We start from the raw sequence: 23,424 nt of genomic DNA on the forward strand, positions 1-23,424 counted from the left end.
AAATTAGGTTGTATCCAAGAAAAATGGTATATGGTATGAACATTTTAAGGTGGTTTTCGCGATCATCAGCCCCAAATCTATAAAATACACCCAAAAGTGTTCAGGAAGCAAATTCGTCATTGTCCAGTGTTATTGACCTTTTTAAAGAACCAGTTCCTCCAGGATTTTGAACTGGAAAGAGAACATTTGGGTATCCAGTATGTATATTTTAGTGGCTGCTGTGAAATTAATCATTGTCCTTCTTCTGCACCCACCCTGCACGTGAAATCTTGGCTGAATGCCCAGTAACCTACCATGTCAGTGCAGAGACTTTAGTTTCAGTGAAGGTGAATAAATGGATAATTTATGATATGTCACCCTGACTGATGCTGCCCTGATATGTGGTTCCACCGCACAACTTTAGTTCTGCCCTTGTCTTGCATTTGGTTTTGTGTTAGAATCCTTATCTTTAACGTGATTTCTTCCAAATACCATTGTTGGGTCTCACAAATATTTTGTTGCTGCATTTATGACTCTGAACTATGAAGTCCTGAGATTCCAATGGTCAGACTTGATAAATAGGCTTTTGTCTCTATTCTGATGGCAGTGTGGTATGTAAATTCTTAAGCAAAGTCTTGGAATCCCTAACAAGGTTGGCAAGGTGAGCGTAATGCTATCTCAGCATTAGCGACCCGGGTTAGAATCCAGTGCTGCCTGTAATGAGTTTGTACCTCTCCCCGTGAACCTGTGGATTTCCTCTGGGTGTTCCAGTTGCCTCTTACACTCCAAAGATGTTGATTATTTGGCCAGTCATGGACTCATGGGCTAGAATGGCCTGCTAATGTGCTGTGTGTCTAAATATTTAAAAAAATTAAGACTTTAAACAGCCAGAGTGCATTCCCTCCATTTAATGCAGTATGCAAAGCCGATTTGCTCTTTCCAACCAAGACCCAGGCAGCAAAAGCAAAAATCATTCCCCAAGAGCCAAAGTGTATAAAAAGTTAATAAATCAATGCTGTCTTAAATGCTCTGTGCAAGTTGCATGATGCTTTCAGATTTATCAATGATGCTTGTTGATTGCACGAATATAACCCGACGAAACTGTGCGCTCTGGCCCTTGGTGCAAAACATGCAGACACACAACCTGACATAACACGCATACAGCCAAACGATAGATATGCAGGACAAGTATTCCTCTACACAAATAAATAAATAACAACATATTGTTTCATGAATATGAGCGTCTCGGATGGCTAGAGTGAGCAGTTCCTTTGGTTGTTCAGTGTTCTCACTGTCTGTGTGTTATTATGAACATTATCTTCTTCTTCTTCTTTGGCTTGGCTTCGCGGACGAAGATTTATGGAGGGGGTAAAAAGTCCACGTCAGCTGCAGGCTCGTTTGTGGCTGACAAGTCCGATGCGGGACAGGCAGACATGATTGCAGTGATTGCAGGGGAAAATTGGTTGGTTGGGGTTGGGTGTTAGGTTTTTCCTCCTTTGCCTTTTGTCAGTGAGGTGGGCTCTGCGGTCTTCTTCAAAGGAGGTTGCTGCCCGCCAAACTGTGAGGCGCCAAGATGCACGGTTTGAGGCGTTATCAGCCCACTGGCGGTGGTCAATGTGGCAGGCACCAAGAGATTTCTTTAGGCAGTCCTTGTACCTTTTCTTTGGTGCACCTCTGTCACGGTGGCCAGTGGAGAGCTCGCCATATAACACGATCTTGGGAAGGCGATGGTCCTCCATTCTGGAGACGTGACCCATCCAGCGCAGCTGGATCTTCAGCAGCGTGGACTCGATGCTGTCGACCTCTGCCATCTCGAGTACTTCGACGTTAGGGATGTAAGCGCTCCAATGGATGTTGAGGATGGAGCGGAGACAACGCTGGTGGAAGCGTTCTAGGAGCCGTAGGTGGTGCCGGTAGAGGACCCATGATTCGGAGCCGAACAGGAGTGTGGGTATGACAACGGCTCTGTATACGCTTATCTTTGTGAGGTTTTTCAGTTGGTTGTTTTTCCAGACTCTTTTGTGTAGTCTTCCAAAGGCGCTATTTGCCTTGGCGAGTCTGTTGTCTATCTCATTGTCGATCCTTGCATCTGATGAAATGGTGCAGCCGAGATAGGTAAACTGGTTGACCGTTTTGAGTTTTGTGTGCCCGATGGAGATGTGGGGGGGCTGGTAGTCATGGTGGGGAGCTGGCTGATGGAGGACCTCAGTTTTCTTCAGGCTGACTTCCAGGCCAAACATTTTGGCAGTTTCCGCAAAGCAGGACGTCAAGCGCTGAAGAGCTGGCTCTGAATGGGCAACTAAAGCGGCATCGTCTGCAAAGAGTAGTTCACGGACAAGTTTCTCTTGTGTCTTGGTGTGAGCTTGCAGGCGCCTCAGATTGAAGAGACTGCCATCCGTGCGGTACCGGATGTAAACAGCGTCTTCATTGTTGGGGTCTTTCATGGCTTGGTTCAGCATCATGCTGAAGAAGATTGAAAAGAGGGTTGGTGCGAGAACACAGCCTTGCTTCACGCCATTGTTAATGGAGAAGGGTTCAGAGAGCTCATTGCTGTATCTGACCCGACCTTGTTGGTTTTCGTGCAGTTGGATAATCATGTTGAGGAACTTTGGGGGACATCCGATGCGCTCTAGTATTTGCCAAAGCCCTTTCCTGCTCACGGTGTCGAAGGCTTTGGTGAGGTCAACAAAGGTGATGTAGAGTCCTTTGTTTTGTTCTCTGCACTTTTCTTATATATTAACATTATATATTACAAACAAAAGCATTCTGCTGTAGAGTCATCATCTCTTTTCCTCCCCTCAGATATTGTTTGATCTGTTTCTGGCATTTTCTGTTTTTATTGTAAATTATTATGTATTTTTATTATTCTCTATCCTTTCTGCAAGGGAACAACTCAGATTATTTCCCCAAATTAGTCAATTCACCTTCCATTTAATTTTTAGATTATGCAAGAAGGTTTAAAATCTCTTTTGACTTTTCCGTCCAGTTGGTGAGACAGCTCAGATAGATATGTCTAAAGTTACTTGAAGATATGTCAAAGATGTGTCTCTCCAGTGTTATCTATTTAGTTGCCCAACCTCAATCTCCTGTGGAAGGAACCTCATAAAATTTGATCTAATTTTGTTTTACTGGAATCATTCGTATGTCAGTTTACTCATCAAAGTGGGTGTCAGAGTTAAATACAGACAAGATTTCTTTTGAGAAGATTTCCAATATCCAGTAATTCTTTGTAAATAGCAAGTTGCCTGGAACTTGGCCTTTTTTGCTGCAGCCTTCCCTGGCGATGGTCAAAAATAACCTTGAACAAGAATAACACAGCATTGTTTTTTACTTTTTCATTTTAAAGGTATCAAGGTTTCTTTTTTGTGCAAGGAAATACTGTGTATGTTGGTTTTTTTAAAAAAAGATCTCCTTTCTAATTTCATAAAGTTGTAAGTAAACAAGAATTTTTGGTATCTATAATTTAAAATTGCAGAATTATTTTAATCCATTGGTGCTGGGAAGAGGGATGCACTGTAGTACTTCATTGTCAAGATATCGCGTGAGCCCCTGATAACACTAGGGTCATCTTTTCAATATCAGCTTCAGCTTCATTTTTTTTTGGTGGTCGCATTTGATCAGTGGAAGGATTCTGAGCAGCTTTGATAGGGCTGTTTACATTGCAGTACATTCATCTTGCATTCAAATTATTTATGTTGCAGTACATTCATCCATTTCCACTGAATGCCAATTTATGAATTATTTGTACTTGAGAACACCGGGGAATGTTGCTAACATTGAACCATAGAACTAGATTAATCTTTAGTGCAGATGAGCAGAAAATGTTGTCATCTCCAGTTATTGGCTTCTACTTTTAGGTTCTAATAGTTCGAGCCATTGAGACATAGTATGGAAGCAGGCGCTTCTGCCCATCAAGCCTGCACCGATTATCGAGCACTCATTTACACTAGTTTTTCCCTTATCCTGTTTTATTCTCTCTGCATTTCCATCAATTATGGCAGGTTCTACTGCTCACCCATATTTTTTGGGACTACCAATCCTTTCTTTAAGGGAATGAATGTCCCTTTCACCTTCAGAGTACAGCATCTTTCAAATTGGATCAATATTCTGTGGCCGGCAATACCAGTCATTAATCATTCCATTAACCTGACAGCCCCTCCCATTTAATTTTGTCCTGCCAAGACCTCAGCATCCCAGGAGCATCCACTGATGACTCCTTGTGGGACAATGTGGCCCAAATTCCCTTGCGGTACTTGTAAAAGAGCATGATGTGGCAATGATGTCAACCTACGCACTCCTGATGGAGAGATCTCGTCACCACAGCAACGGGAACCCACCAGAATGTGGCTGGTGTCATTTTCTGAGTGGTATAAAGCCAAGGGACATTGACAAGGTTGTGGTTCACCAATGGAGAAACATTTGTTTTCCTAATGGAAAGACCCCCCCCCCCCTTATTGTTTACAAAATACCTGTTAATGTGGATGGCCCACCTGTATCTGGCATCTTTAATCTCTCGGCTGGAGATTGAAAGACATTTTAATTGCCTCTGTCCTTGAAGAGATGATGTGTTTGGTTTATTTGAAATTGATTCTAGTTTTCCTAAGGTTCAAAATATTACTGTTTACAGCAGCAGGACTTGGATCTGGTCACTGCATTTGGAAGTTGGATAATGTAGCATCAGATTCAACAAAACATTAGGTACAGAGAGAAGGTGTTATGTTTCCAGGTGTACCCTGCTTCAGAGATGCTCAAGGAGATGCAGAGGCATGTCACACATTCTCTGACATCACTTCAGTGATCTCGGATGTTTGGATCACTGATGCACAGCTTTGTGCAGGATCTGATCTCTCCCAGTCCCTGGTTCTCTTTTCAAGAGCCTTCAACTTCTTGGGCTACTTTCCCCTCTACCACAACCCAATCACCCTTTAATTTACCTTGGTCTAGTTCAGAGCGAATTCGATGAGCTACTGAATCCACAGAGATGGTCCTTGGAGCAGAACTTTTGTAGGTCTTCAATAACACGACTTCACTGGAGCTGCTGTGATGAATGGTAGAAAATGAATAATGATTTGATCCTGTTGTAGCCATACGCTTGGAGGGAGTGGGCAGTACCAGCGCTAACAGCTTGACAGCCAGACACAACAGCCTCCTATCTACTGGCATCTAGCCACTACAGCCATGAGGCACAGTGAATCAGCAGTACCCCTAGGTCTACTGAGATGCCCTGGTCTACTAACACTGTAATAAACGCTTGTCTCTTTAGGCATGGTCTCGTTATTTCAACATGATGACGTATGAGCACAAACTTCATCCACCACACTGTAGATTTTATTTCACTTTCTTATTATTCAAACTCTCTCTTATAAACAATTGCATCTATTAGCCAGCCCATCTAATGCAACCTCACTTGGTGCTTTTACATGTGTACTCACCCAAAGTATAAAGCTTTGTTACAAATTCTATGTCCAGCATTTCTCTGCTTTGGTGATGTTTATGTCCTGCGGTGGGTGGAAAAAAATCTGTTTTATTAAGAAACAGAATATAAATTTGTCATGACAGAGCCTGCATAAAATAACTTGCTTTCACCATCCTATTTTGACAGCTTTGCTTTTTGTTGTGTCCCTTCCAGGATCGACATATTATGACAATGTTCGCCCATTGGCCTACCCTGACTCAGATGCAGTGCTAATCTGCTTTGACATCAGTCGTCCAGAGACTCTAGACAGCGTTTTAAAGAAGGTTGGTATCTGGTTGTTTGATGGAAGTAGACGCTGGATTGTATTTTAAAGGAGTTGAAAGAAAAGGTATTAGCCCTGCTCAAAGGCAGAAATGACCATCTGTATATGCTTTAGCAACATTGATTTATACACTTGGGTGAAATTTCTGGATTTGCTACCTCTTAATGTTCACTGACAACATCCTTAAGATAATGAACACCTAATCAAACAAGGAGCCAATTAATTCCTGCAGAGTAATCTTTAATGTATTACTTTTGTGCAGTCTCTTTCTAATAATTTTAAGCTTTGAAAATGTTAATTAATATTCTTTCTTTGGCTTGGCTTCGTGGACGAAGATTTATGGAGGGGGTAAAAAGTCCACGTCAGCTGCAGGCTCGTTGGTGGCTGACAAGTCCGATGCGGGATAGGCAGACACGATTGCAGCGGTTGCAGGGGAAAATTGGTTGGTTGGGGTTGGGTATTGGGTTTTTCCTCCTTTGCCTTTTGTCAGTGAGGTGGGCTCTGCGGTCTTCTTCAAAGGAGGTTGCTGCCCGCCAAACTGTGAGGCGCCAAGATGCACGGTTTGAGGCGTTATCAGCCCACTGGCGGTGGTCAATGTGGCAGGCACCAAGAGATTTCTTTAGGCAGTCCTTGTACCTTTTCTTTGGTGCACCTCTGTCATGGTGGCCAGTGGAGAGCTCGCCATATTACACGATCTTGGGAAGGCGATGGTCCTCCATTCTGGAGACGTGACCCATCCAGCGCAGCTGGATCTTCAGCAGCGTGGACTCGATGCTGTCGACCTCTGCCATCTCGAGTACTTCGACGTTAGGGATGTAAGCGCTCCAATGGATGTTGAGGATGGAGCAGAGACAACGCTGGTGGAAGCGTTCTAGGAGCCGTAGGTGGTGCCGGTAGAGGACCCATGATTCGGAGCCGAACAGGAGTGTGGGTATGACAACGGCTCTGTATACGCTTATCTTTGTGAGGTTTTTCAGTTGGTTGTTTTTCCAGACTCTTTTGTGTAGTCTTCCAAAGGCGCTATTTGCCTTGGCGAGTCTGTTGTCTATCTCATTGTCGATCCTTGCATCTGATGAAATGGTGCAGCCGAGATAGGTAAACTGGTTGACCGTTTTGAGTTTTGTGTGCCCGATGGAGATGTGGGGGGGCTGGTAGTCATGGTGGGGAGCTGGCTGATGGAGGACCTCAGTTTTCTTCAGGCTGACTTCCAGGCCAAACATTTTGGCAGTTTCCGCAAATATTAGAGTACAATAAAACCCCTGGTATTGAGGATTCAAGCAAGCAACGAGCAAAAATAAAGGAGAAAAAAAAAGAATAAGTAAAAAATACACAAGTTTAAAATTGTAAAAGTAAATGTTCTTTGTAATACAGTATAAACGTTTGGTGAAGATGGGAGCAAGTATTCAGCCAGCGGAGGGCCTTGGTCATGCTTTTCTCATAGCACCTGTTTGAATAAAGTTGTGTATGAAGAAACTGGCATCGCCTAGGATGAAGAGCTGGTTGATGCCGCTCACCGTTGGAGAGACTCTCTTAAAGTGTCTCCATTGCTTATAAGAGTCGCCCCGGTCAGAGGCTTTATCTGTAAACTTTGGAGGAGGGGGTAATTATCTATAAAGTTATGGTTTATCTTTTGGGTGGCTCCGTGGAGGGGGAGGAACCTGCAGATGCAGTGATGGTTTAATGTTTTCAAAGAATGTGACTGACATATTCATGCAAGTGAAGTTTGTTAATGTAAGTACAATTTGAGTTGCGTTCAGTTCAGTACAAATTAAGTTCAATATTTGTTTATTTTAAAAACCTTTTTGTCTTAATGCGGAAGTATTAGACATTGTAACAGTAGGTCTCAAGTAACCAGAAAAATACACTTATCCATCATTACCAATCCCCATAGGTGCCAGATACTAGGGATTTTACTGTTTTTCACTAATGACCAACACAGAAGCACATTCATATCCAGACAAATGACAAGCGAAAAGTTGGACATAAAAGAAAATAACTTCCTCCTTTCAGGCAATATCCCCTCTAATTTTCAGTAGTCAGTGTGCGCAAAAACCTTATGTTGTGCAAATTTCTTTTCTTGTGACAAAAGCATGTGTGCACTGAATGCTTGTGCAAATGTAAACTTGAAATTGTTTCAAGATCATTTTGGCACAGCCCATCTCTCATGGTTAATAAAACTGTTCTGGCAAGCTTTAATATAATACAAGTGTGATAGCTAAGAGATTATTTTTAATAAGTATGATTATTAACTACGACATTATTTTAGGTAATTAACCTTCAGCGCGCACATTAATTGTGTGTGTGTGTGTGTGTGTGTGTGTGTGTGTGTGTGTGTGTGTGTGTGTGTGTGTGTGTGTGTGTGTGTGGTTAGACATGTCAGTGAATGAAGAGACTGGTAACTGCTACTTCAATTTTTCTGCAGTTAACATTTAGAATCTTTTAAACAACATTTCAAACTTAAAAGTATCATCTTTTCTGAGAGAAACGTTGCATGTGTGAAGTGGAAGTAAATTTTACAATATAATTGTGGAACCCATCAAACATAATGTAAGTACCCATGATGCCCAAATATGCCCAAACTTATTTTGAAGCCAAATCTTTACATTTTAATGAAAAGTTGAAATGTTAATTTTGAACAGCCCCATAAATTAAATCCTGTGTTGGCCTGAGGCAGTGCAGCATTGTCTGAGCTGCTGTCATTTAGACGAGATAATAAAATAAGACAAGAAAATTAATATTTAAATGTATTTCACAGGAGAAGACAGATAAAAATTGATAACTGGTGAAAAGGAATGACAAATGACACATTCCAAAGCAAAATTCAAACTCTGCTCTAACAATGACGTTTTTATAGGATCATGTTGTAAGCTTTTTGTAATACTCTCTGATTCTGGTCCATGATTTCCTTGGCATTCAAATGTGTCAGTCACCACTTTAATAAGGGTAAAAACTCCAAGGCTAGAAACCAGAAAATGCTGCGTTCTGATAAAGGTCAGATTAGAAATGTTAATTTCTCTTCGTACAGATGTGCACTCATCTGTGGATTTCTGGTTCTTTTTGTTTTCATCGGAAATATGATCTCCTTTTTTAAACCTTCTTAAGTCATCAAATGGTTTGTTACAGGGCAGAAGAAAGAGTCAGGCATAGAAATGAGCTTTTGCTTATTGATATTAATCTTGCCTTCTGCTTCTCAGTGGGAAGATTGTAGACTGAAGCACAGTTTTTGTGCAGATGCCCCAGTGTCTGCCTGAGGGAGTGTCAATTTCAGGAGATGTGGAAATAAGGCACCATCTGGCAGTAAGACATCCCATCACCCAATCTGGCAGAAGAGTTGGGGGACAAGACGAGATGGGATAATTCCAAATATCATAGAGGACTTAGTAAAAATCCCAATTACAAGGGATAAGTTACAAATTTTTTTTCAAAAGGTTTGCTTCCTGAAAAAAAAATTGAGGATTACGATAGACAACGTCAAGCTGAACACAAAGATAATTTCAGATTTTCTGTATCATGTGGGAAGATGGAGAAACATTAAATTAACTTTTATTGAATTTAGCATGTTTAATCAAATAATGATGCTGGCACATTATGTTAGTTCAACTGACCTAAAAACATTTTTAAAATTTGTACTCAGCATCTGATGCCTCTTGTGATATAGTGCCCAAAACAGTTGGCCAGCACTGATGGATTCCAATTGTCCTGATAGCATTTTTCCATGGCCGCAGTGTCCTGGTGAAACTTTTCATCATGTTCGTCACTGACTGCACTAAGATCGGCAGGAAAGACATCTATGTTGCACCATGATTCAAATTGTATGCTTGAAATAGATTTATAATATGACAGAAATCACAAAATATTAACAATCAGTACATGATAGGAGAATTTTATGGTGGTCAGCAGCCAAAAATTCATAAACTATACCCAAAAGTGTTCCGGAAGCAAAATCTTTGTCATCAGTATTATTAGAAAAATTCTTGAGACTAATGACAGGCAAATCTCTGAGCCCAATGGCTTTAAGGGAAATAGCTGCAGAGATAGTGGACGCTTCAGATTTAAAAAAAAATGAAAAGGAACTTTTTGTATATTAGGAAATACCTTGCATTTAAGTGCAAAGCATGGAATCCAAATCAACCCATATTCTGCTTTTCAGAATCTTGATAGTTAATCCTGCCAGCTAAATCGGTAGAAAATCCTTCTTGCCCAATCATTCCAGCTGTACTGTGTTTTACAAACAAAAACTGTGATATTAAGCAGCAGACAAAGAGTGTTCGGATCAATGATGTATGCTTCAAACATGAGAGAATACAACTCCCTTGTGATAGGCATTTTAGGATTAATAGTTTGAGTTGTGGTAGACTTCCTTACACAACCAAAATCTGAGAACACATTTTTTTTCTTATAATATTGGCTCATTATCTTATGTCTAGAATATCTTCCTGCTTTTTATGAAATTCATTTTTCCCTGAAGATTATCTTGCTCTTTAGTGAAATTTTGACAGCACAGTAATGACATAGCGTGTTAACATTTGATGGTCTCAGAACCTGCATTAATCTAAAATCACTGTAAATGCCACAGTGCTAACATCCTTTGTGAATATTCTAAAAATATGGATGTTGAAATATGTTGAAAAATCATGTCTTACAGCCACCTTATCTAAGTGGAATTGTTTGAACAGGAAGAGTGCAATGTTTTCCAGTCTTTCAAGACGCAATACTGAAGTCAGATTAATTCAGATAACTTGCCAGGAAGTCCCGCTAATGTGAGTTTAACTGCATTGTACAGTCAGAATTCAGTAGATGCAAAAAGGCTTACCTAAAGAATTTTTAAGCTTCAGACAGCAAAGTGTTTGATGAGAAATTTGAGGAAAAATCAGCAAGCATTGAGTTTGAAGTGAGCCTATAACTTAATGTGGTGATAACTGTGCATTTCACTTTCCAGTACATCATGAATATGTCGATGATATTATACCACATTTCCTGTAACTTCCTTTTGTCACTAATGAGGAGTTGTTTTATTGAGGTGTTTGGAAGTTGTGTTCTTTCATTGATGGGGCTGGGTGAGGTGGGGGATACAGTGGGATGTGTTTGTTTGATTGTGTGTATATGAACAACATCAAATCAGTCATCTCTCCAGCGGATAAAAAACACCCAAGCTACCTCCTTCATCTCCCCTTTGAAAATGGTGCCAGTGTTTACTGAGAATTTCTATTGTAAATGCCAGCTGCACTGATGGTCAGGATGGTTTGAATTTGAAAGGGCTTTTGCTCCCATTGAAATTGATGAGAAAAGAAATCTTGGCAGTCTTTCCAGGTTCCACTGGTGATGTTAGTACCATCATACTAAAAATGAAAGCCATTGTTTCTTGCTGCAGAAATTCTAATTAAATCTTGATTTTAAAATGTTAGCACGGTACTAATACACTAAATTTGCAAAAACTAGTGAATATATAAAGTTGCTCTGAAGCCAATCGACTATTTCATTTCATGCAATGAAAATTTGTTGCAAATGCTTGAAGGAAAATATATTGGGTTAAGTGGCATTGTACGGGGCACAAGTCTGATCTCAGACCTGACAAAAATTAGCCATGACAGAGATGCTAGTAAAACCCCTGTAAGATGAACATCAAAAAATCCCATCTGGCTCACTGTTTTCCTTGCTCCCTTTCTACTCACCAGAGCCCCACTTCCCTTATATAAAAACTGAAAATATTAGAAATACTCAGCATATCAAGCCACATCTGTGGGAAGGGAAATCGAGCTAATGGTTTAGATCAAAGACTCAGTTCCCTTTTCCTAGTTCCTATGCTCTCTCTCTTCTCAGACTGAGACCACCTGGAAATTGGGTGCCCTCCGTTTCTGTTAAACCTCTTTCCCCCCCTCTTGTCTTTATTCTTATCCTTTCCTGTTCTCTGCTTATTCCTTGAAGAAGGGTTCGGGCCCGAAACATCAGTAATATGGACGCTGAGAGACAGCTGGGTTCCTCCAGCATTTCTGTGTGTTTTTACTGCAATCACAGCATCTGCAGACTTTTGTGTTTCATTCTCTTTAAACATGCCTGGTTCATTGATGATTTATTGTAGTATGAAGTGACATCTAACGAAGGTGAATTAAGGTGTGTTGGTGGAGACAACATCCAACAGCCCAAAAAAAATCTGTTAGTGCAGCCCCAGCAAATTCCAAATGGCACCTGATTGTCAGAGATTCACTCTACTGTTAGCCTAATGCAGCATCTGAAGATTTTCAGGTATCGGAGATGAAGATGGTGGTGGGGGATTGGGATGTCAATGGTGGAAAATGGCCAGGTTTCTTGATTCTGTGAGAGGTCCAGAAACCCCAAATTGCAAAGGGTACCCATTTGCATATCAGATGTGGATGGCATTCCCCATCCCACAATTCCATTTCCATAACCCCATCCAAGCACCTACTGGTATTGAGCAAATTGCTGGGGCTTTCCTATGTTGGTTGAATCAGACTTGTAACCTCTGGATGAACATTTTTTTACATTTAAAATTTTTTAAATTAAATTTTAAAAAATTGCATTTAAACCTAAATGCATTAACAAGCCATTTCGGCCCACATGTCCATGCCGCACAATTAACACCCCATTAATGTATATTCCTGGTAAGTTTTTGAACAGTGGGTAGAAACCAGAACCCCCAGAGAAAATCATGCAGACATGGGGAGAACATTCAAACTCCTTACAGACAGGAAGAATTGCATTGTATTAACTCAGGATGTTCCAAATGCTTTGTCTCGTCAGCAGTGAGGAGCAGTTCTTTGCAATGAAGCTCTCAGATTTCATATTTATTGTTAGTGTACATACTTGACATCACATACAACCTGAGATTCTTTTTCCTGTGGGCCAGGCAGAATTACCACTTATTGGTAGTGCAAAAAAAAACTGTACTCAATGTACACATGTTAAAAAAGAAATGTAAACAAACTGACTGTGCAATACAGAGAAAAAAATCAATAGAGTACAAAAGCAAGAGTCCTTAAAAGAGTCCCTGACTGAGTTTGTCATTGAAGAGTCTGAGGGTGGAGGGGGAGCAACTGTTCCTGAACCTGGTGGGGCGAGTCTTGTGGCACCTCGACCTCTTTCCTGATGGCAGCAGCGAGAACAGAGCATGTGCTGGCTGGTGTTCATCCTTGACGATTGTTGCTGTTTTCTGATGGCCACGTTTCCTGGAGGTGTTCTCAATGGTGAGGAAGGTTTTGCCACTGTTTTAATTGTTCATGTTTTAAAACTGCAAAAACCCATTCGTGTATTGATCTGGCCCTGACTGATCTTCTGCCCTGGTTTTGATTGGTCAAGGAGGTCGCAGTGGAGGTTTTAAATCTATCCTCTTTGTCTCCACCTCCAACAATTCCCATGGATTACCATTTCTTGCCAAAATATCTATTGCTTTAGTGTGCAGTGGAGAGTGCAATTATTGCAATGCTGAAGGCATTCCAATTATGTGGGACAGGTTGGATGGGCAGAGGACCTTTTCCTCCCTGTCATTTGTAGTAAGATTTTATACCCATTAAATGTGTCTAGAAACATGAAAAAAAATATTATGAACTTGAAATTCCCAGCTGGTACGAGCAGTGCTGAGGATTGAGTGCGTTTATGACCTTTTTATGTAAGTTTTGCCAGTAATGAGTTTTTGATACCTTCTACCCTGGGCAGATGTTGTTTGGAGATTCAGGTAAAGCCTTGGTCCCTGTTGAAAATTGGATCTACAAACGGTATCAGCTGCTTCTGTAGTGTGCTTCTTCAGTGAAAAAAGTCCTTTTGCATTTCTGGAATGTGCCATTCTAAAATTCCCGAAGCCCATCATAAGAAATAGGATCAGGAGTTGGCCACCTGGCCCGTCGAGCCTGCTCTGCCATTCAATGTGATCATGGCTGATCTGATGATAGGCTCATCTCCAACTACGTGCTTTTTCCCCATATCTCTTAATTTCCCTACTATGTAAAAATCTATCCAATCCTGTATTTACTGAGGTCGCCTCCACTGCTTCATTGGGTAGAAAATTCCATTTCCTTTCTGGGAAAAGAAGTTCCTCTTCCTCTCTGTCATAAATCTATTACCCTGAGTCTTGAAGCTATGTCCCCCAGTTCTAGTCTCCCCCACCAATGGAAACAACTTACCTCCCTCTCTTATCTGTGCCTTTCATAATTTTATACATTTCTATAAGATCCCCTCTCATTCCTCTAAATTCCAGTGAGAACAGTCCCAGATTGACTCAATCTCTCCTCATAAGCTAAACCCTTCATCTCTGAAATCAACCTGGTGAACCTCCTCTGCAAGTAAGGAGGCCAGAACTGCAGGCAGTGTACTTCAGAAATGGTCTCACCACTACCTTGTACAGATGCAGCATAACCTCCCCGCTCCTAAATTCAATCCCTCTATCCATTTGCCTTCTTGATTGCCTGCTGATTCAAAACTAACCTTTTGCGATTCATGCACGAGTCCTTCTGCACGGCACCATGCTCCAATCACTTTCCATTTAAATAATAATCTGATCTTGCATTTTTCTTTCCCAAGTGGATAAGCTCCCATGTACCAACACTCCAAATGCCCGACCCTTGCCCACTCACTTATCCTATCTATATCCCTCCTGCGGAGATTAGTGGTGATGGTACTAAATTACTTTTCCACTCAATTTAGTGTCGTCAGCAAACATGGTTATATATATCTTGAATAGTTGCGAGCCCAGTACTGACCCCTGCTCACCACTTGAGGTGGTCAATTTTAATAACATGGCAAATAATAAATAGGATTATATCCCCCATCTAAACACATGAAACCCACCTGGGAAACCCTCTTTACCTGCATTTCCAATCATGAAGCTAACCTTACAAGGAAAAGACTGGCATATTGGGAAAATATTTAACAGTTCTATTGCAATAAGCACAGAGTAATTATCACCCCACAAACAAGTCTGAAATGCATCGTAAAGTTGCTCTACAGGCTGCTCCAGATGTCTCTTGCCTACAAAGCTCTGTCCACGCTCAAGTGTATTGCTGCTTGGAGACCTTGCAGTGTTACAGGCTCCGCTCTGAGTCTCCAGTCTCTAAGGGAAGCAATGAGAAGAAAGTTTTATTTGATTAATTTTCACGACTAAGATCTAAAACCAAGTGCACTGGCTCGCTGTTGTAAAATTAGCATTTTCTCAGACCTTTTGAGTTGTTTTGTTTTTGCTTTTCTCACTAACTTGACTGCACTTCACTGTCACTTGCAGATCATTTGTTGGCTTCAGCTCATTCAGAGTAATTATGCCACAGAAATCTCCAAGTACCCTGACACCTCTTTTCATTTGTGCCAGAACTTCACACTGAAAGCATAATAAGGGCTTACTGCAAATAATATTCTCCATTCTAAATCCAGCACATCCCTTTCAGGCTTTGCATATCCCCATAATGCTCAGCAAAGGCAATACATAAACATGGGCTTAAACTGTTGCTCGGGTAACTGTGTGTGAAGCACAATTCCCACCAACAGTGCAAGCCAGTGTGTGGTCAGAAAGTTGCTTTCCCATGGCTGGGTTGGTTTGTTGGAGTCTTCTGAGGATTGGTTCGATTAGGAGTTTCGACTTTGTCTAAGCAAGGGGAAAAGGTCACAAATGAGCAGCGGACGTATATTTTCCCAACTCTCTGGTTTGGCAATCGTGAATCACCTTTCCCTCCGTGTTAATCTCCTTTACAGCTGGTGCTTGCTTTCTAGATTTAGCCTGAGCTCTGTAATGAGGCTATTGCTCTACTTCCCCTTGTGATCAAGCAGACCAGAAACAGACAATGGTTAGATTTGTTCTCCATATCCTTTCCCTCTGATCCCTAAATCACTTTAGTTCAACCTTCTGGTTGCAAGTAAATGAGCCTTGTCCTATTTGCATCAGAACTGTACTGTGGACTAGACGATAACATTTGACCTGGTTTTCCAGTGCAACTGTGAATGGTGCCCTCAACCGCTCTGGCTTGATTCTCTGGAATCGCAAATGAGCTGCGGGCTGCTTCTCAAGCTCACTTTCATACACAGCGTCTTCTGTTCCAGCTCGATTTTTACTGGGTCCACAGCATTTTGGAGATTCGTGATTTTTTTTCATAATTTGAAACAAACAAGTGCCTGAGCTACAGGCTGTCTTTTGTGTCTTAAAGTTCTTCTTTCACCTTGCGTCCCTGTGTTAAAGAATGAGCATCCACTTGGGCTTGAAGTGCTAAGAAGCAAGTTCAACCAAGGAGAGAGGTTTTAAATCCCAAGATAACAATACAAAAATGTGCTGGAGAAACTCAGCATCTGTAGGAAGTAATTGGTAATCAACCTTTTGGGCCTGAGCCCTTTGATTACCCCTTACCTCTACATGCTACATAATCAGTTGAGTTTCTCGAGAGTATTTGTGCATGGCACTTGACCCCAGCATCTGCAGACTGTCTTGTTTAAGACCAAGATAACAATGGGTGGGGAGTTAGTTCCAGATACTGACATCTGGGACTGTCTGTGTATGGAATTTGTGCTCTCCCTGTGATGACGTGGTACTTTCCTCCTTCATCCTAAAGACACGCTGGTAGTTTAATTGGCCACTGTAAGTTGTCCCAGAGTAAGTGCATGTCTGAAAAATTGGGAAGAATTGATGGGTACATGAGAGAGAATAGGCTACATGGAGGAAAGTGGGGTAATGGAAGTGAATGGCGTTCTTTTCTTTTTCAATATTTTTTATTAAATTTTCAATAATAATGAACGTAAAAGCCATTAAACAGAGTAAGCACATAAAAAAGGAATATACAGGTGTAGTAATTATATGTGGATAATAAACAAATTATATATAAACAAAGTACTTGAACAAACAGATTAAAAGAAAGACAAAAAAAGTATATTACACACTTAAACAAACATAAAATAGCTAATTAAAAAAGACTACCACTAAAAAAGATATTGTTATCTTGGTCTTAAACAAGACAGTCTACAGATGCTGGGGTCAAGTGCCATGCACAAATACTCTCGAGAAACTCAACTGATTATGTAGCATGTAGAGGTAAGGGGTAATCAAAGGGCTCAGGCCCAAAAGGTTGATTACCAATTACTTCCTACAGATGCTGAGTTTCTCCAGCACGTTTTTGTATTGTTATCTTGAGATTTAAAACCTCTCTCCTTGGTTGAACTTGCTTCTTAGCACTTCAAGCCTTCAAGTGGATGCTCATTCTTTAACACAGGGACCCAAGGTGAAAGGAGAACTTTAAGACACAAAAGACAGCCTGTAGCTCAGGCACTTGTTTGTTTCAAATTATGAAAAAAAAATCACGAATCTCCAAAATGCTGTGGACCCAGTAAAGATTGAGTTGGAACAGAAGACGCTGTGTATGAAAGTGAGCTTGAGAAGATACTGTTCTACAAAATCTACCCCGTTCCCTTCCAAAGTTGTTGGTAGTTGCAAATAATTTACTAGCATATAGAGAAGTCTAAAATCACAAAACAATATCTGAATCATCTTATAAATTATGAAAATAGTTGATAAAGGACCCCATAAATTAAAATAATTCAAACCCGTTACATTGGTAGAGCATCTGATGTTTTCCAAAGTTAAACATGCCATCAATATTGGGTAGCCATTGAGTATGAGTGGAAGGGACAGCATCTTTCCATCTCATCAGTATTGAACGTTTAGCAATAAGGGAAGCAAAGGAGTTTACATGGGACTGAGAGACTGTTAAACTCAAGTCAGTTATCTTAGTTAATCCAAATAGGGTAATTAAGGGATTTGGTCTCAAATTTACATTAAGGACTAAAGATAAGGTATGAAAAATGCAAGACCAGAACATGTGTAACAGAGTAGCTTCTTCAGTCCTGAACCTGTCATATTAATTCCATGAGTTGAATTGCTCCTTCAAGATGAGAAATAAGAGAGGTGTACATTGGCCGCAGAACAGTATATTAATGAGGGAGATGATTCTGAATTCCTCTTCTTAGCCTCCAGCTTCCCCCCTGACCCATATTGGTTTATGAGAGATAATGAGGCCCAGATTCACAAGAAAGAGGAGAAGAGCATGTGGAGCCAGTGAGGAACAAATTAGGTACTTGGGGAGTATAAGAAATGCAAGAAAACGTTTCAGGTGAAAATCAGGAGGGCTCAAAGAAGGCAAGAGGTGGGTTTGGCAGATAAGGTGAAGGAAAATCCCAAGGGCTTCCATAGATGTATTCAGAGCAAAAGGATAGTAGGGGATAGCATTGGTCCTTTCGAAGACCAGAGTAGTCATTTATGCATGGAGCCAAAAGAGATGCGGGAGATCTTGTGTGTGTGTTTTACATCTGTATTCACTAAGGGGACAAACGAAGTCTATAGAAGTGAGGTAAAAGAGCAGCAAGTTCATGGCCCTGCACACATTACAGAGACCTTCATAAATCAAAGCATTGTGTACAGGAATTGGGATGTCATGTTGAAGTTGTATAAGGTGCTGTCTGTAAGGAGTTTGTGCATTCTCCTCAAGACTGCGTGAGTTTCCACTGCGCGTTCAGGTTTCATCCCACCCATCAAAACGAACAGGGGTTGTAGGTCAATTGAGTGTAATTGGGCGGTACAGAATCCTGGGCCAGAAGAGCCTGTTACCGTGCTGTATGTCTAAATTTAAAAGACTTTGGTGAGGCCAAATTTCCATGCAGTTTTGGTTGGCTACCTGTCGGGAAAATATCATATAAGATTAAAAGAGTGCTGAGAAAATTTTATAAGGATATAGTAGAATTCCAAAAATCTGGATGCCAGAAATCCGGACCACCTGAGAATCTGGACTTTTCAAAAACTCTCAAACTTTTAAAATTTAGCGGGCTTTTGTGTGCGTAAGGGCCACAGATGCACAGCGGCAACAAGCGACCATTTTATTCTTCTTTAAGACTGCTCGTTTTGAAAAATGAAGCATGCTGTATTTGCCAATGAATAAGGTTTCAGGATTTACCTGTTCATAAATTCTTTATTCCTCCTTAAATTTGAATTTTAAAATGTACTACTAGAGAATCCAGAAAATCTGAAAATCCAGACCAAGCAGTCTGGGCTTGAAGAGATAAGTTAAAGGGAAAAGTTGAATAGGTTAGGACTTTGTTCCCTGGAGTGTTAGAGAACAAGGGGAGATTTGATACAGGCATACTAAATTAGGATGGGTTTAGATATGGTAAATGCAAGCAGGCTAATGCAATTCCCTCAACAATTTTCTGTAAAAGGGAGTTGCACTAGTTCACTGCTCTCTGAATAAAGACATTTCTCCTCATCTCAGTCCTTACTCCTTACCCTGAGACTGTGGCCTCCCTTGTTCTGGAAGTGGCCATTGAAAAGATCTGAAATCTGAGCATGAGTTTTACCATAAATAGTCAAAGGACACATATAAACAGATCCACCAGTGGATATCATCTCCCTCTGTCTCTACTTGGTCTGAGAATATCTGGAGGGCAAGGACTCTTGCTTTAGGCTACTGTTTATAGACCACAGTTCTGCCTTCTATACCACAGCAAACTTTTTCCCAAACTTCAGGATTTAGGCCTCAGTGTCCTCACTGCAACTGCATCCTTGACCTCCAGTCCAACATACCACAGTCATTGAAGATGGGCAACAACATTTCCTCCATGATCACAGCAGTACTCCCCAAGGATGAGTCCTCTCACCTCCCCCACCCCTCAATGTTATGTGGTATATGGCAACATACACTCATTAGCCTGTGATATGTAGTAAAACCCCTGTGTTATCAAACAACCAGCAGCCTCAAGCAACCGATTTTTTAAAAATTGTGGAAAATATAGGTTAAAAATATGGAAGTCTAAAATTGGCCTGCTCTGCCGTTAGTTTGCCAATTGTGCAACCAGAAAATTCACTTATCTGGCATCTATGAATCCCCATAGTTGCCGGATACCAGGAGTTTTACTGTATAATAAAATACCTTCAGCCAAAATCCTTCAGAATATAACCATATAACAATTACAGTATGGAAACAGGCCATCTGTCTCCCATCCACCCATGGATAGGTGGTCTTCAGAGATGAATAACTGCATTCCACTTGAAAAGGTCACATACAATCTCAAAAAGGCATACAACACCTTCCTAAAAATCTGGCAGCCTTATTTAGAGCATATATGTACCTCACTGGTGCCAATATAGAGTTACGATTACTACTGGCCTGCCAGTAGACCTCTGTAAAGATTTTAACACCGTGGTTATAGTGTGTCTCCATGTGTTTTACTGTACACACTGACAATGGGATGATTTATTTTCTTTTTCTTCATTCTTTCTCTGTTTATTAGGAGAGGGGAAGGAAGTGGAGGGGTTTTCTTGATGTTTTACATTTGGTATGATTGTTGATTGTTAAATATATTAAAATGATAAATAAAATTTTACAAAAAAAAGTTGAAACACAGTTCATGTTAACTGAACCAGACAATGAAACGTTTTCATCAAGACTGCCAACTCTATGTAAACACAAGATATGGAATCGCTGATTTACATTATAGAATCTGTTCTAAGTGTGCCTCATATTCAGAATCAGGAAGGTTGGGACGTGACCTTGATCACGTGCCCCCTTCCCATTTTGAAAGAGATTGAAAATTACCACATCACTTGTAAGGTTTTTTGGGGTTTGCTTGTGAAGAGTTTGAAGATTTGTTATTTCATTGCCCCCTCAAATGGTCTGAGGAACATTTTGTTTCTTTTTCCTTTCAGTGGCAAAGTGAGACCCAGGAATTCTGCCCCAGTGCCAAAGTGTTGGTGGTTGGGTGTAAGATCGACATGAGGACAGATCTGAATGTCCTGAGGGAACTCTCCAAGCAGAGGCTTATTCCAGTTACACACGAACAGGTATGTATCGATGATGATACAAAAGGAGACCACTCAGATCATTGGTTCCAGGTTAGGTCTCAAGGTTCAAGGTTCCTTTTATTGTCATGCAATAATGCGTTAAGAATGTAACATACCTGATATACTTTAATTTTTTCCTGCCGTAAGGCAGACAGAGTTCCTCTTTGTTTAGCCTGGCACCCCTTGCAATATGACAGAAGGAGAAGCAAAAGAGAGTTCCTTTCAGAGTCACTGAGTGTTGGTGGATACATTCATGAGATTACTCCCCCCCCCACTCCCCCATCCTCCTGAGCCTTCACCTTCATAGGGTGAAGGTGAAAACTCCACTCAGCACCCAAAGTCAGGATGGAGCCAAGTCTCTAGACCTGGTCCTGCAGATACTGGGGTGGCAGGGGTGCCTGAAGGTGTGGAGGCAGCAGGATAAACCATAATTCCTCACTAGATTCTTTCTCTTTTTTCACTTGAAGTGGCTGAATTTTGAGGAATATACTGGTGTTAAAAGTGAGTTTTATTTAGTAAAAAAATATACATTAATTATTATAACTGGAATGGCAATGAGGCTAAGATTTGTATCCTGTTGGTAGGGACATATTTAAGAGAAGATGGATGAGATGAGCAAGTAACTGGGCAGTGCTGACGACATTATACGTTTCTTAACACTGAAGCCCTCCTTGATTCTGTAGACGCCAACATACCACATATGTTGGCATATAAGGATGATTGGTGAGCAGATGACCTCAGAATTTCCACTTAAAATGTAGCTTTTGAGCTGTACTGCTGAGAGCTTACTGCCCCAATCGTCCTGTACCAACCACTGACCAGTGGAGTGAAGCTGTCACAATATTTTAAAAGCAAATGACCCAGTAAAAGTTTAAAGTTTATTAGCATATTTTAAAATAAACCACCATCAGCTCCTTTAACAGGTCATTTAAAGCCTGTACAGAGCCGACAGCAGTCAGTCGGGGGGAATGGAGCCCATGGGGAAGTGCTGAGAATCTGGTGTAATTTAAAAAGTTTTAAACTACTCAGTTCAACTGCTGAAGGAAAAACTGAAAGTACCTTGAGTACCTGGAGCTAATCTGTCATGGGCAGACATTTCAATCAATTCTTTACCTTATTGTTTGTTTACATTGGTTGTCTGGTCACTTTTTTTGATGGAGTTGGGCATCTAAAGCTGAAATGCTTCAGGACGCTTGAAGTATTGCCATATATTCTGGCTACGTCCCTGCTTTCATTGATCTGAGAAACCACAATGACACGGCTGGCTTCACAAACCCTGCAGGACAGGACGACTGCAATAGCCCTCACACAGATCATTTGGCTCTCTTCACCTCGCCCATACCACTTCCCTTGCAGCAACCAGATTTGCGGAATGAGCCACAAATGACCATATTAGATTAAATTATGCATTTGCAATAATTTCTGGTGGGATTATGAATCGTCATCAATTCTTACACTCCAGCCAAATCTGGAGTCAGGGCTATTTACATGAAAGGTATTATTTATAACATCAACGAAAGATTTAATTGATGACCGCAAATTTACTGAATGCTAATCGCCATCAAGTTTCTGGAAAATAGATTTATCATCTGTATTAATTGCTGTCACTTTTAAAGTCCCAAACCATGTGTAATGGTGAGTCTCTTTGGAATTCATTAGGTCCATCTTTTATCACACTGCTTCATATCTCCTTGTTAAACTTCACAAAACATTGTGACTGCAGAACTGGTTCTATCATGTTATATAATTAACAAAGCATGTGGCTATATTACATTCCATCTACTTAGTTGAACAGCTGCAACTGTACCTGATAGTCCACAGGTGGACGTTGTCTTTAATTATACTAATGTTGTTAGACTGGGCACCAAATCTCTTTTCACAGTTGCTGGGGGTTCTTTGTAAACCAGACTGCTGTTCACAAACTAATACTTGGATTAAAGTCAGCAGATCAGAATGAAATTAAATAGCTGTTCTCTTAGCAGTCATGGAATTCACAAAGGATTCGATCAATAATTCGATGTAAAATGTGTCGAATGAATAGAACTTCAGTGTAATCTATTGAAGAGACAGGGTGGCATGTTTAGCTGTGATAGTACAGATCTATCACCAATGTACATAGTGTATATAGTTACAGTATCTAGACTGTGCTTACAGCGATTGGCTGAGAGCTAAGCCACGCCTATTGTCTGGGCCTTAAAGGGTTGTGTCCCTAGCCAGGTCGGATCATTCCGGACTGGTCGGCCACCTATGAAGAGCTCCTGTCTTTTGCTAATAAAAGCCTTGGTTTGGATCAACAAGTCTTTGATTCTTTCGACGAGCTCTACATTAGCATAGCAGTAATTACAATGCTCTCGCAGCACCAGTGACTGGGGTTCAAATCCAGAGCTGTCTTTAAGGAGCCCGTGTCTGCGTGGTTTTCCTCTAGGTGTTCCAGGGTTGTAGGCCAATTGGGCAGAATTGGGTGGCACGGGTTCGTAGGCTGATAGGGCCTGTAACCATGCTGTAGGTCTAAATAAATTATTCAAATATTTAAACATAAATAATTTTCATTTGTCATGAGAGAATCCATTTTGAAGTGCAACCTTTGAAATATTGCCCAATCTATTGCAAAAGGCAGTGGTGAGATTAATGAGATGTTCAATGTCGCAAAGTCCTCCTCCCTCTTTGTCAATGCCCCGCAGCTCCCAAGTATGGAACTACATCACACATGAAAGTCAAATGGTTCCTTAATGATACTCTAGTTTGCATGGACATTTCTTGAAGGGGACAGAGAAATCGGAACAAGAGGCTGATTGGAGAGAAAGATTCACTTCGAATTTTCACAATAATACATTTCTCACAAATGAGCTTCTGTTCTCTTGAAAAAAATCCCTCAAAGGTTATCTAGTTCCAAAA

At 40.8% G+C, this 23,424-nt stretch overlaps 1 protein-coding gene across 1 annotated transcript in view; it reads left to right on the plus strand.

The window, feature by feature from the left end:
• rnd2 (Rho family GTPase 2) overlaps positions 1-23,424 on the plus strand; it is a 76,759-nt gene that overhangs the window by 52,434 nt on the left and 901 nt on the right. Inside the window, exons 3-4 of the mRNA XM_069907334.1 lie at positions 5,609-5,718; positions 20,395-20,529. Of these exons, the coding sequence (XP_069763435.1) occupies positions 5,609-5,718; positions 20,395-20,529 (245 nt within the window). The remainder of the gene's footprint in view (positions 1-5,608; positions 5,719-20,394; positions 20,530-23,424) is intronic.

This window comes from Narcine bancroftii, chromosome 12 (assembly GCF_036971445.1).
Source record: "Narcine bancroftii isolate sNarBan1 chromosome 12, sNarBan1.hap1, whole genome shotgun sequence".
In the NCBI taxonomy this organism is placed as follows: Eukaryota; Metazoa; Chordata; class Chondrichthyes; order Torpediniformes; family Narcinidae; genus Narcine; species Narcine bancroftii.